The sequence below is a fragment of the Rhinopithecus bieti genome, unplaced genomic scaffold, assembly GCF_001698545.2.
Source record: "Rhinopithecus bieti isolate Rb0 unplaced genomic scaffold, ASM169854v2 scaffold_5216, whole genome shotgun sequence".
NCBI classification, from domain to species: Eukaryota; Metazoa; Chordata; class Mammalia; order Primates; family Cercopithecidae; genus Rhinopithecus; species Rhinopithecus bieti.
In genome coordinates, this window is record NW_016805021.1 from 1900388 (window position 1) to 1915653 (window position 15266).

The 15266-nt window shown below is 40.6% G+C and overlaps 1 protein-coding gene and 2 pseudogenes across 1 annotated transcript in view; 2 read left to right on the forward strand and 1 right to left on the reverse strand.

The window, feature by feature from the left end:
- Nucleotides 1-15266, forward strand: part of FAM151B (family with sequence similarity 151 member B) — a 51395-nt gene that overhangs the window by 8382 nt on the left and 27747 nt on the right. The window contains exon 2 of the mRNA XM_017870898.1: nt 4974-5099. Coding sequence (XP_017726387.1) covers nt 4974-5099 — 126 coding nt within the window. The remainder of the gene's footprint in view (nt 1-4973; nt 5100-15266) is intronic.
- Nucleotides 1398-2291, reverse strand: LOC108528884 (ubiquitin-40S ribosomal protein S27a pseudogene; annotated as a pseudogene).
- On the forward strand, nt 3152-4267 carry LOC108528885 (60S ribosomal protein L7 pseudogene; annotated as a pseudogene).

The window sequence follows — 15266 nt, forward strand, 5'->3', positions numbered from 1 at the left end:
TTTGAGACCAGCCTGGCCAACATGGTGAAACACCATTTCTACTAAAAATACAAAAAGTAGCCAATGTGATGGCTCATGCATGCCGGTAATCCCAGCTGCTCGGAAGGCTGAAGCACAAGAATCACTTGAACGCAGGAGGCGGAGATTGCAGTGAGCTGAGATCATCCCCCTGCACTCCAGCCTGAGTGACAGAGCAAGACTGTCTCAAAATAAATAGATAAATAAATAAATAAATAAACTGCTCAAAAACTCAATCTTAAAAAAGTTGCAATTATTTTTGCCTTTCTCTTGGCCCTGTTTTCAGAGTTCCAGCCTGTTTAAATAATAATACTAAGACCCTAGATCATAGGTAATTGGATCCTCTTTTAAGTTTTAAGATATATACAGTTGTGGCTTAAATACAGACTAACAATTTCACTTAGTAAAAGGGTAAGGAAAACTTTTTACTTTAAATGTTTTCAAATTCTAGAGTCCTGGTACTTTATTATTACTTTGTAGGTTGCCTTTATAAAAATTCTGAATGCAGTATGTGTAGTTGAAAAGTGCTGTGGAAATATCCAATATGAACCATTAACCAACATTTAGGTTTTTCTGGTAACGGCATGCTTATCAGATCTCTAAAGCATTTGGTGTATCTCAAAACCTTCCTTTTTTTTTTTTTGAGACGGAGTCTTGCTCTGTCGCCCAGGCTGGAGTGCAGTGGCCGGATCTCAGCTCACTGCAAGCTTCTCCTCCCGGGTTTACGCCATTCTCCTGCCTCAGCCTCCCAAGTAGGTAGGACTACAGGCGCCCGCCACCTCGCCCGGCTAGTTTTTTGTATTTTTTTAGTAGAGATGGGGTTTCACTGTGTTAGCCAGGATGGTCTCGATCTCCTGACCTTGTGATCCGCCCGTCTCGGCCTCCCAAAGTGCTGGGAAAGCCTTCATTTTTAACAGCCACATTAGTCATATATTCTATCATACATATGTACTGATTTAATTATTTTCCTATTGTCAGACATTTGTTATAGCCAATCAATAATGTGCCTTCTAAAATGGCTACCTTAATATTTTAAAGAATGATGGCCATGTGTTGCCATCTTAGTATGAAAGGTCTATGACTCTATTATATATGCCAAATAGGGCCATGTGTTTTGAGTGGGAGACTGCTTTGGGGATAGTGAATCCTCCACCTAACGCTCCTTTTTTTTTTTTTAAATTCTGCAGCCCAGTATTAGAAGTGATTGCTAAGTCCCTCGTATGTTAGTTAGAATTTGTCTTTATATGCCCCTCCATTCTCTGATCAAATTTTACTTTTTCTCAATATCTTAGCAGTTTCCAATAGGTTTTAGGTTTTTGGTTTTTTGAGGGGTTTTTAAAAAAGATGTTAGCTCACGTCTTTTATTAACTCATACACAATTACTTGTCTTCTGGTTTGTTGAAGCAGTAAGTCAGACAACATTTGCCACGATAATGTCTGTCAAAGTAGCTTGCCATAAACACTCCAGCACCATCTGAATGGCACTCTCGACAAAGGTGACTAATTTTGCCATTCTCATCTACCTTATAGTATTTCAGGACAGCCAGCTTCACCTTCTTTCTCTTGTGTTTATTATTCTTGGGAGTGGTGTAAGACTTCTTCCTTTTCTTAGCACCAACAAAGTCTCAACCCAAGATAAAGAGTAGACTCCTTTTGAATGTTGTAGTCAGACAGAGTACGTCCATCTTCCAGTTGCTTGCCAGCAAGGATCCGGCTTTGCAGATCAGGAGGAATTCCTGGATTTTGGCCTTTACCTTTTCTATTGTGTCCGAGGGTTCAACCTTGAGGGTGGTGGTCTTCCCGGGAAGGGTTTTTACGAAATCTGTGTTTTGGTGGCAGCTCCACCACAGATGGCAGATGGGAAAAAGACAAAGAAAAAAAGAAGAAGCAGTTTCAGATTTTCAACTGTTGTTAGGCAGAGTTAACAAACAAGTAATTAACAGAGGAAAGAATCTCATGCTTGGGGACTTTGCAGCCACTTGCTAGGCTCTTAATAAATGTTCGAAGCATGAACAAGGATTAGGGAGGTAAAATTATGGACACCTTTTGTTCAGCATTTTCTTCCTGTATGTTATGATATAGTATGGAGTGGATCTGGGTTCAGATATTTTTGCTACCACTTATCTTAGTCTTTGTTAACTCACAAATTTTAATGCTTAATCAAGAGAAAATATGTTATACCAAAAAGTAGTTGAAGGATATGAGAATTACATATATTGCACATGCTAGATAAACTTATGAATCCTAATTCAAGAGATTACTTGCTCACTCATATAGATGTTGCTGAGAATAATCTGAAGGTAGATATGCAGTAAAATATGCAATTTAAATATTAAATTGTTAATACAAATGTAGAATGGGGCTTCAGGTAGAAAAAACAAGTGTGTAAAACTTAGAATTTTAAATATAGCTTTGGCTTTACCTCAGTTGTCCTTATATTTCTGGGACCAGGATTGTAGAGAACATCATATGTAATTTCCAGCTTTTAAATATATGCTTGAGTTTTAGTTTCTTCCTACATTCTTATGCTTCTGATGTTCAGACTATCCTATGTCTACTAATTATAATATATAACATGTTTATATTATATACTTGCCACATCATAATACTTGTTCTCTATTTTAAAATCTTATATTTTTCCCAGTCTAACTACTTTTTATTATCCCTCAATATCTTGTCTGTGCTTTGTTAAATTTTTTTTTCACCCCATAACTCAGCAATCCCTTTCCCGGTCATATACCCAAAGGAAATGAAATCACCACTTTGTAAAGATATCTGCACTCCCATGTCCATTGCAGCATTATTTATAGTAGCCAGGATATGGAAACAACAAGTGTTTGTTGATAGATGAGTGAATAAATAAACTGTGGTACCCAGATAAAATGGAATATTATTCAGTCCTAAAGAAGAATGAGAATTTGCCATTTTCCACAACATGGATGACACCGGAGGACATTATGCTAAGTAAAATAAGCCAGACATGGAAAGAAAAATAGTGCATGATCTCACTTATATGTGGAATTAAAAAAAATCAAATATAACAGAAATAGATGACAAAACAATGGCTACAGGGAGGGGAGATGCAGAGGAAATGGGGAGATGTAGGTTAGAGGATACAGAACAGATATATAAGATGAGCAAGTTGCCTCTTTTTCCGGCTGGAACCGTGGAAGGTGTAGAAGACAAGAAGGTTCCTGCTGTGCCAGAAACCCTTAAGAAAAAGCAAAGGAATTTCGCAGAGCTGAAGATCAAGTGCCTGAGAAAGACGTTTGACCAAAAGATGCTTCAAAAGGCAAGGAGGAAGCTTATCTATGAAAAAGCAAAGCACTGTCACAAGGAATATAGGCAGATACACAGAACTGAAATTCAAATGGCAAGGATGGCAAGAAAAGCTGGCAACTTCTATATACCTGCAGAACCCAAATTGGCGTTTGTCCTCAGGATCAGAGGTGTCAATGGTGTGAGCCCAAAGGTCCAAAAGGTGTTGCAGCTTCTTCGCCTTCGTGAAATCTTCATCGGAACCTTTGTGACGCTCAACAGGCTTCAGTTAACATGCTGAGGATTGTAGAACCATATATTGCTTGGGGGTACCCAAATCTGAAGTCAGTAATCTACAAGCATGGTTATGGCAAAATCAATAAGAAGTGAATTGCTTTAACAGATAACACTTTGGTTGCTCGATCTATTGGTAAATACGGCATCATCTACATGGAGGATCTGATTCATGAGATCTATACTGTTGGAAAATACTTCAGAGAAGCAAATAACTTCCTGTGGCCCTTCAAATTATCTTATCCATGAGGTGGGATGGAGAAAAAGACCATCCATTTTTAAATTTAATTTAATTTAATTTAATTTTATTTTATTTTATTTTAGTTTTGAGACAGAGTCTCGCCCTGTCATCTAGGCTGGAGTGCAGTGGCGTGATCTCAGCTCACTGGAACCTCCGCATCCCATGTTCAAGTGATTCTCATGCCTCAGCCTGTGGAGTAACTGGGATTACAGGCGTGTGCCACCACACCTGGCTAATTCTTTTTTGTATTTTTGTTAGAGATGGGGTTTCACTATGTTGGCCATGCTGGTCTCGAACTCCTGACCTCAAGTAATCTGCCTGCCTCCGCCTCCCAAAATTCTGGGATTACAGGTGTGAGCCACTGCGCCTAGCTGAGAGACCACCCATTTTGTAGAAGGGAGAGATGCTGGCAGCAGGGAGGACCAGATCAACAGGCTTATTAGAAGAATGGACTAAGATGTCTGCCATGATTATTTTTCTAAGTTGGTTGGTTAATAAACAGTACCTGGCCGGGCGCGGTGGCTCAAGCCTGTAATCCCAGCACTTTGGGAGGCCGAGACGGGCGGATCACGAGGTCAGGAGATCGAGACCATCCTGGCTAACACGGTGAAACCCCGTCTCTACTAAAAACTACAAAAAAAAACTAGCAGGGCGAGGTGGCGGGCGCCTGTAGTCCCAGCTTACTCGGGAGGCTGAGGCAGGAGAATGGCGTGAACCCGGGAGGCGGAGCTTGCAGTGAGCTGAGATCCGGCCACAGCACTCCAGCCTGGGTGACAGAGCGAGACTCCGTCTCAAAAAAAATAAATAAATAAATAAATAAACAAACAAACAGTACCTGCTCTCAAATTCAAAAAAAAAAAAAAAAAAAAAAAAGATGAACAAGTCAAGATCTAATGTGTAACATGAGGACTCCAGGTAATAAAATTGTACTGTATATAAGGGATTCATGTTAAATGAGATTTTAGCTGTTCTTGCCACACACAGAAAATAGATATGTGAGATGATGGATATGTTAACTTGCTTCATTATAGTAACCTTTTTACTATCTATCTATATCACATAACAGCATATGTGTGTCTTAAATATATACAACAAAATTAATTTAAAATTTTTTGTCCTATAAAAAACAATATTAATTTACATGTAAATACTGTTATTTTAGGATCTTGGAGTGAAAATATACTGGAGTATTTTCTGAGAAATAGCCAGATTACAGCAGAAGATGGCGCTGAGATCACCTGGTATCATGCAGCTAACCACAAGGCACAAATGAATGAGGCACTGAAAAGTAAGTTAGTACAGTTACTTGTAATTTACTTTGGATAATAGATTAATTCAACTCTTTTTTTGATATCTAGGTATATTTTCAGATACTAGAGACAGGTGATCCAAGTGTAAGTTCCAGGCTGACATGAGTATTTTATTTATTTTTATTATTTAATTATTATGTATTCATTTCTAGAGATATAGTCTCACTCTGTTGCCCAGGCTGGAACAAAGGTGTAATCACAGCTCATTGCAGGCTCAAACTCCTGGGCTCGGGCAATCTGTGAGCCACCACACCAGGCTGAACATTTTTATAAAGTGTTTCATTTTGTTTACAAAATGGACAAATTACATAATGGAAGAATTTTCTTATTTTCCAGAAGCAATTTGCCTGTTATGTGTGATTCGAAACTCTCATATATTATTATATTTTCTTATATATCTAGTGATTTGAGTAAAACTTTTAAGATCAGGACCATGTATCTTACATATTTTTATGTCTTTCATCATGTATTAATGAGAAACCCACTCAATATTTGTTCAGTGGATGGATGAAGCCATTGTATACCAATTTATAATGAATAAATAATTGGGTAATATTGATGCCTAAGCTAGAAATCAAGCCTTTAGTTTACTGATTCAACCTGTAATCATTGTATGTATATCCCTTCATTATACAGATGAACATTATAGCAGTGTTTCTCGGCCTTTTCCTATAAAGTGCTCATGTTGGCTGCAGCCACAAAGGAGAATGAAAGCATATCACCACAGGGCTGGGGCAGAGCTTGCAGTACCTGGTCCAACAGGAAATTACCTTGAAGTTCCATATTTTATTGTAAAATGTATGCATTTTGCATCCTAATCCATTATATATCTGAGCTTCTTTTATTGTCAAAACACTGTTTTAAGTTGTATTTTTCTCCTCAAAAGGAAGAACTTTGTCTTGTTTCATATTGAATCCCTAATGCCTAAAACAGTGCATAGCATATAATAACTACACAATGATTATTTAGTAAATGAATTTTGGCAAAATTGATGCCTCAGGAAATGGTTGATTAATGATTGCCAGGAACTGTAAGGAGTCAATGCTAATGAGTACAGGGTTTCTTTTTTGGATGATGAAATTTTTCTAGAATTAGAGAGTGGTAATAGTTGCATAACCTTCTGAATACACTAAATAAAAACCACTAAAGGGTTCACTTTAAAAGGGTGAATTTTATAGTATGTAAATTATGTCTCAGTTTTTAAAAATGAAAAAATGATAGGAAGAAATAAAACCATTATTCACAGACAATATGATTGTATATATAGAAAACAAAAAAGATTCTATAGATAAATGATCATAATAAATAGGTGAACTTAGAAAATCTCAGGATGTGATCAGGGGCTGCTGGCTCATGCCTGTAATCCCAGCACTTTGAGAAGCCAAGGTGGATGGATCATTTGACCCCAGGAGTTCAAGATCAACCTAGGCAACATAGTGAGACCCTGTCTTTACAAAAAATAGAAAAATTAGCCAGGCTTGGTGGCATGTACCTGTAGTCACAGCTACTCAAGAAGCTGAGGCAGGAGGGTCGATTGAGCCCATGAGGTAGGGCGGCAGTGAGCTGTGATCGCGCCATTGCACTCCGGCCTAGGTGACAGAGTGAGACCTTGTCTCAAAAAAAAAAAAAATCTCAGGATTCAAGGTCAAAATAGAAAATAAATTCTGTTTAACAACTGAAAATCCAGAAATACAACTTTTAAAAAAGTATACAATTTGTATAATAATAGTGTATACAATTTATATAATAATAGTATATACAAAGCCCTTTTGCCGTCATAGCCTGGGAATGGTGAAAAGTTACTTTGGTCTGCTGAACAGGAGTTGATGAAGCAAGGCAAAGTCTGGCCATGGTCACAAGCTGGAGCTCCTGTGGGTAAGGCAACATATGCCTTGATATATAGACTTCCTCCTCTGGCTGTCCCTGTTATATGAGACTATTAGAACCATGCAGTCTCCCAAGCAGAAGTGTGCCCTCACTTTTAAAAGTGAGCTGTGGATGGGAGAGTAGGGAGAGGGGCTGGGCAGCTTCTATATCTTCTGTGTCTCCATGCCAGGTCTTCCTCTCTTGTTAGGACTGTTAATATTAGTCTATCCAACTGCTTATTGATGTTTCCACTTAGAGATCTCTCATGCGTCTCAAATTTATGTTATATGAATTGAGATTCTTGACTATATTTACTAACCTGCACTTCCTATGATCTTTCCTGTCTCAGGAAATGGCACCACAATCTACTTAAATGTTTCAACCAGAAATCTAGGGGTCATTTATTCGCTCCTTTCTTTTTCTTTCTTTTTTTTTTTTTTTTTTGGACGGAGTCTCCCTCTGTCGCCCATGCTGGAGGGCAGTGGTGCGGATCTCGGCTCACTGCAAGCTCTTCCTCCCGGGTCACGCCATTCTCCTGCCTCAGCCTCCGAGTAGCTGGGACTTACAGGAGCCCGGCCACCTCGCCCGGCTAAATTTTTTTTTTTTTTTTTTTTTTTTTTTGGTATTTTTTAGTAGAGACGGGGTTTCACCGTGTTAGCCAGGATGGTTCGATCTCCTGACCTCGTGATCCGCCCGTCTCTGGCCTCCCAAAGTGCTGGATTACAGGTGTGAGCACATGCGCCCGGCCTTCGCTCCTTTCTTTATTGTAGTATCTAATATATCATCCAGTCATTATGATTCTATTCCAAAATACATTTTGAATTAGTCCACATCTCTCCATCTTTCTTATCATTATCCTAGAAGCCACCAGGATTTCTTGCTCGTACTGCTGTAGTTTCCCATCTTTCATGTAGGAGACCTTAGGAACATACTTTACATGGGCCCAGAGACTCCTCAATTTGCCCATTTACCGATTTTTTTTCTATCTGTTGGAAATAATGGAATTAGCAAACTATTACTTTTTTTTTTTTTTTTTTTTTTTTGAGTCTCAATCTGTCGCCAGGCTGGAGTGCAGTGGCACTCTCTAGGCTCACTGCAACCTCCGCCTCCCGGGTTCCAGCCATCGTCCTGCCTCAGCCTCTGAGTAGCTGGGACTACAGGCGTGCGCCACCACGCCCAGCTAATTTTTGTATTTTTAGTAGAGATGGGGTTTCACCATGTTGGCCAGGCTGGTCTCCATCTCCGGATCTCGTGATCTGCCCGCCTTGGCCTCCCAAAGTGCTGGGATTAGACTATTACTCTTAAATGAAAGATTCCAAGCTTTCGTGCCCCTTCATAACCACATTGATAAAGGAAACCTACAACCCCCTTCCCCAACTTCATCCTGGGAAAATGATAAAAGACAAGATAACCTACCTTTCTGCAAATTCACTTGCCCTATTGTTCTTGCAGAGGTTTGGCCATAGGATAAAAGAACAACTTCTCTGTATCTGCCCTGCCCCTGGCGAGATAAGCCACACAAACATCAGGACTCAGTACTATTCACATGATTGAAGAATTCCACCTTTGGCAGAGGGCTGGAAGCTGTTTGGATAGTAGCTGGACATTGCTTAGAATTGCATTTGATAGAGAATAAAAGGAGTATAAAACTCTTTGATTGGTCTTGGTGTTTTGGTGTTTATTTTGTTTTTTTTTGTTGTTGTTGTTTAATTTTTGTAGAGTCTGGTCTCAAACTCCTGGCTTCAAGCAATCCTCCTGCCTCAGCCTCCCAAAGTGCTGGGATTACAGATGTGAGCACCACACCCAGCCATTTTGTTATTTTATGCTTTGCCTCACTGTAATTAAAAGAGCCTAAATATGGTGTAGCTTAGAGAAGAGAGACACAGCAAACATCGGTTGAGTTCTTACTGCATCACCAGTCACCTTTTCTTTCTTCCTATAAGAACTTTTTTTTTTTTTTGAGACATCTCGCACTGTCGCCTGGGCTGGAGGGCAATGGCGCGATCTCAGTTTACTGCAGCCTCTGCCTCACAGATTCACACAATTCTTCTGCTTCAGCCTCCCAAGTAGCTGGGATTACAGGGTCACACCACTATACCCAGCTAATTTTTTGTATTTTTAGTAGAGACGAGGTTTCACTGTGTTGGCCAGGCTGGTCTCGAACTCCTGACCTCGTGATCCTCCCGCCTCAGCCTCCCAAGGTGCTGGGATTACAGGCGTGAGCCACCACACCCAGGCAAGAACTTTGCTTTTATTAAGGTATCCATTTCTGCTCCATACAAGCATATGGAAACTGATTTCATTTGTAGCTCCAGGGGTGGATTACCATAAGTTAATCAGCACTTCAGGTTTTTCTGATGATTCATATTGTCCCCATGGTGGGCAAGTGATCAAACTGGGCTCAGGTAGACTCAAGTAAAGTAATTATATCTATAATTACCAAAGAAGTTTTATATCTTAAAATTGAAATATGTGAACATGAAAATATGTAGCCCCAGTGGTTATTGGTAGCTGTCTTAAAATCATGAGATGAAATTGCCTTACGATGAAGACACCACCAATGACAGTGAAGAAAAGAGACATGAAGATCATGATAACGTCACTGAGCTGCTGATTGTACCACACTTAAAGCTCACCTGACTCCTGGACTTTTAGTTATTTGAGATGATAAATCTGCTAGCTTGAATCCGAATTTCTCTTTATTTGCAGCCAGAAGCATCCAATAGATTTATGAGTCCATCCTAATTGGATAGATTATGTTCCCTGCTTCCACACTTGTCCCTGTCCAGTTTATTTTCCACCCAGCATCCGAAGTGGTATATTTAGACATAAATCAAACCTCTTTATTGGTCCAAATGTTGTTCTGTTTAAAATCTTTAATATAATTGCTAGATGGAAACATGTTTGGTTCTATTGCTCCGGTTTCCAAGAGGAGAGATTTTTTTTCCCTAAAGGCTTTGACCTCTTGCCTCACTGTTTATTTCTGTCACAGAGGTGGAGAGACTGTTTTGGTTTGTAGTTCTTGGCGGGGTGGAGCTAATCTATCAAATGCCCTAGGCCAAGCGAGGTGGCTCATGCCTGTAATCCCAGCGCTTTGGGAGGCCCAGACCAACCTGGCCAACATGGTGAAACCCCATCTCTACTAAAAATACAAAAATTAGCTGGGCATGGTGGTGCACACCTATAGTCCCAGCTACTTAGGAGGCTGAGGCGGGAGAATCACTTGAACCCAGGAAGCGGAGGTTGCAGTGAGCCAAGATCACACCACTGCACTCCAGCCTGGGTGACAGAGCGAGACTCCGTCTCAAAAAAAAAAAAAAAAAGTGCTGGACAAGGGAGTGAGCTCTTCTCTTCCACAGGGAAATAGCCATCTGGATATTTGTATTTGTTACAACTTTGCTTCGAAGGGACTATTCCAAGATTTGGACTAGAGGGTGACTGTGGCAGTTAGCAGGTAGCAGGTGCAGGCTCATTTAGCTCTCAACTAAGCTGTGTCCTCTGACCTAGCTTTAGAGGTAATACAAGTATACTTTGATCCCCGTCTACTTGACTTGGCTATTTTATTTCTCAAGATCCATTTGGAGACCAGGTGTTGTGGCTCATGCCTGTAATCCCAGCACTTTGGCAGGCCGAGGCAGGCCTCAAACCAGGAGTTTGAGACCAGCCTGGGCAACATGGAGAAACCCTGTCTCTACTAAAAATACAAAAATTAGCTGGACATGGTGGTGCATGCCTGTAATCCCAGCTACTCGGGAGGCTGAGGCAGGAGAATCATTTGAACCCGGGAGACAGAGGCTGCAGTGAGCTGAGACTGTGCCACTGCACTCCAGCCTGGCGACAGAGCGAGACTCTGTCTGGAAAAAAATAAAAAAATTAAAAAATCCATTTGGAGAAAGGGGTGCTATTTATTGGCACCTTCAAACCACCTCAATAACCTGAAGGCCCTGCATAGACTGGCCTGTGTCTCCAAGTCCACCTTCACGGTGTTTTCACATTCCTAGAAATTCCCACACTGGCCTCACAGCAGTGCCTCACGTGGCTACGCTCCCTCCTTCTTGGGCTGTCATACACATTCTTTCCTGGAAAGCGCTTTTCCCCACACTCTGCCTTGCTAACTCCTTAAGCTGATCCTTTGGTATCGGCTGAATTGTCACTTCCTCAAAAAGACTTTTCCTGACTCCAGAATCAAAATTCAGGAAGCACCTTCCTATGTGGCCTTTTGTGACTGGCTTCTTTCAATTAATATGCTTTCAAAGTTCAGCTGTTTTCTAGTGTGTATCAGTTCTTTATTCATTTTTATGGCTGAATCATTTTTTTGTGTGTGGATATACCACATTTTGTTTATCCACTCATCAATTGACAGACATTGGTTGTTTCCCTTTTTTGCTACTATGATTACTGCTGCTGTAAACATTTCACATACAGGTGTTTTTGTGGACATGTGTTTTCAGTTCTCTTGCTTATATGTCTAGGAGTAGAATTGCTGGATCATATGGTAACTATATGTTTAACTTTTTAAAGAACTGTCAAACTCTTCCAAAGTGCCTGCTTGCTCCTTTTTACATTCCTCCCAGCAGTGTGGATAAGGGTTCTAGTTTCTCCACGTCTTTGCCAACACTTGTTATTGTACATTTTTAAAAAAATTATAGCCAGCTCTGTGTATGTGAGTTGGTGTCCCATTGTGGTGTAGATTTACATCCCCTAAAGACTAATGCTGGTGAGCATCTCTTTGTGTGCTTTTTGGAAATTGGCTCGTATTTGCAGCTGAGTAGCTTTCTTAGCCTGTTCCCTGCCTGTAGAAATTTGGGAGCCCACAGACCTCTTTTCGTTTTGAACTGTCTCTGTCCTTTTGTGTCCAAGTAGATATATCTTCCTTAAAAATATAGTGGGCGTTTAATATATTAAATTTAATCAGAAGCCACACCCCCAAGTCTCTTTGAGGTAGACCTCTCTCTACTTTGGTATGCAAGTTAAGGTACTGTGGGCAACACCCTTAAGATTCCAGAAGATTCCATATCTAGCTATGTGGCTACATGAGGCACCTTCTTTCCGAGGGCTTAATAAAGGGTCGTATGGTTGTACCCTTGGCTTGATATTGACACTGAGGCCATGTTTTAATGGTGGTGCTATGGTTTGAATGTTTGTTCCATCCAAAACTCATGTTGAAATTTTTTGTTTTTTTTAGAGATAACGTCTCACTCTGTCACCCAGGCTGTAGTGCAGTGACGCAATCACAGCTCACTACAGCCTTGACCTCTTAGGCTCAAGCAATTCTCCCTCCTCAGCCTTCCACGTAGCTGGGACTACAGGCCTGTGCCACCAGCATGCCTGGCTAATTTCTTTTTTTTTTTAGTAGAGATGAGGTCTCACTATGTTGCCTAGGCTGGTCTTGAACTGGCTATTTTCTTTTTTTTTTTTCAGTTAGTAGATGAGGTTCAGCCCCCCCCCCTCACTAACGTTGCCCAGAGCTGATCTTGAACTCCTATGCTCAAGTGATCCTCCCGCCTCTGCCTCCCAAAGTGCTGGGATTACAGGAGTGAGCCACCACTCTGGCTTCATGTTGAAATTTAATTGGCAGTGTAACACTACTGGGAGGTGATTAGGCCATGAGGGGTTCACCTTCATGGTTGGGTTTAATGCCATAATAAAAGGACTTTGGAAAGTGGGTCTTCTCTGCCTCTGCTTTCCACCAGGTGAAAATGCAGTGAGAAGGCCCTCTTTAAGTATCAGCACTTTGATATTGGATTTCCCAGTCTCCAGAATGGTGAGCCAATAAATGTCTGTTTATTATAAATTACCCAGTCTGTTATTCTGTCATCACAGTGTAACACAGACTAAGACAGGCAACACCCTAGATTTAACTTTTGGCCCAAGACTTGTCTCTTACTTTGAGAATCTCTTGCCAGCTGGAGAGGACAGGAATAAGAAACAGTTTTATTTTTGAATTCAGGAAGTCCTGAGTTGGAAATATTTTCTCTATATGCTGCTGAAAATCTGAAACGTTAATTATGTAGCTTAGCTCTTTCTTCTCATTGTTTATCATGAGTGATTAAAAGAAGCCAGTTGCCACTTTTCACCATTTCCCCTGGAAACCTCGTCAGCCAAATACACAGATTTATTGGGTATCCTCTCCATCTTCCACCAGTTGCTGCAGTGACAGTGTTGCCAGAAGTTTTACCACTATGGAAAACAATAAAATGAGCTTATTATTCTCAAGCTTCCAATAAGAATTTCTGCACTGCTCTTCCAACTTCCATGAACAGTTCCCTACTTGCCTTTCTTAGCCTCCACCAGGTCACAAAGCCAGTGCCACATGTTTCAGGTTTTTGATATGGCAACACTCCACTTCCAGGTACCTGTTGCTTTTTATCTATTGCTGTATAATAGAATACCGAAAAATGAGTGACTTAAAATAGCAGTAGTATATTTTTTCCTCATGATTTTGTGGGTCAGCTGTGTGGTTCTTCTGTTGCATATAGTACGGGCTGAGGACGTTCATATAGCTGCATTCATCTGGGAGCTCAGCTGGGCCTGGAAATTCTAAAATGACCTCTCTCATATGTCAGTGGCCTTAATGCTCTGTCAGATAGGAAGTCTTAGTTCTCCATGTGGCTTCTCTCTCTCTACGTGGTCTATCAGTCTTCAGTAATCTTGCCTAAATGTCTTCACATGGTGGCTGGATTTTAAGAGTAAGAAGGCTGAAGGTGCCAGCTGTTTTAAAGGCTAGGCCTAGAACTGACAGTTTTATTTCCACTACCTTCTGTTGATCAAAGCAGGTCACAAGTGGTGCGGATCACAATCCCAAAAGACACAATCCCAAATGCCATATCCCAAGTGTTGAAATACTGAAAGATCAAAATCCATAGTCTAAAATCCCTAATGTCTAATTGAGTGCCCAAACTATAATGACATATTTAAAATTAGGTGCAATCAAGGCTTCTAAGAGTGAATTTCAAGTTGTTACCAGTAAAGTTTGTCTTTTTCATTCAGCCTGATGCCTTTGACAGAGAACTCAGATGAGTGGATTGGCCATGTGAGATGGCAGTGACAAAAACTTCAGTTTAAAATGCCTTATGGATCTGCATTGGCATTCATTCCAGCTGATGAAATTCCAGGAGTTTTTAGTAAATTAAAGCTGCATTTGCATGAAGAAGCCAGAGAAATTACTGACTGGTTTGAAGATAATGACATGCATGGTCGGATAAGAAGACACACCATGAGGTTGCTGTTTGACCATCAGTATTGTTTCCACCAAATTTGTGTTATGCATGTAAGTGCATGTGAAATGGATTTCCACATACCCAAAACAGCATAGAAACATGGCACAGAAGATGGGAAAATTTAATAGGGAATACTCATGCAGGTGCATATCAAATCATAGAAGAAGTTCAGAAAAAACCGTACCACATAGAAAATAAATCTGAATGTATTCTCCAAGGAGACTCATGCCCTAGAAGAAAAAATGTGGCTGGTTGTGGTGGCTCTCACCTGTAATCCTAGCACTTTGAGAGGCCGAGGTGAGAGAATCATTTGAGTCCAGGAGTTTTTTGAGACCAGCCTGGGCAACACAGTGAGACCTCATCTCTACTAAAAATTTAAAAAAATTAGTAGGGTGTGGTGGTGCATGCCTGTAGTCCTGGCTACTCAGGTGGCTGAGGCAGGAGGATCCCTGGAGTCCAGGAGTTTGAGGTTGCAACAGAGCGAGACTGTGTCTCAAAAAAAAAAAAAAAGAAGAAGAAGAAAGAAAAGAAAGAAGAAAGCAACTATTCATTGCAGTGCAAGTTGGCCACCTCTTATGGAGTACACTTGTGCGATTACCTATCATCTATCCCACTTTTTTCATGTGTCGAAGTTTCTTTTTCATTTTTGTCCACTAGTATTTATCTTTTTAAAAAAAATTTTTTTGAGATGGGAGTCTTGCTCTGTTGGCCAGGCTGGAGTACAGTGGCGTGATCTCAGCTCACTGCAACCTCCACCTCCTGGGTTCAAGTGATTCTCCTGCCTCAGCCTCCCGAGTAGCTGGGATTACAGGTGCACACCATCACGCCTGGCTAAATTTTGAGTTTTTAGTAGATACGGGGTTTCTCCATGTTGGCCAGGCTGGTCTTGAACTCTTGACCTCAGGTGATCTGCCTTCCTTGGCCTCCCAAAGTGCTAGGATTATAGGCGTGAGCCACCATGCTTGGCTATTTCCACTATTTTAAATTGTCAACATTATTTTTTATAATTCACTATGCTACATATTTCATCTTTGTGTTGTTTTCAGTATTGGAGGTATA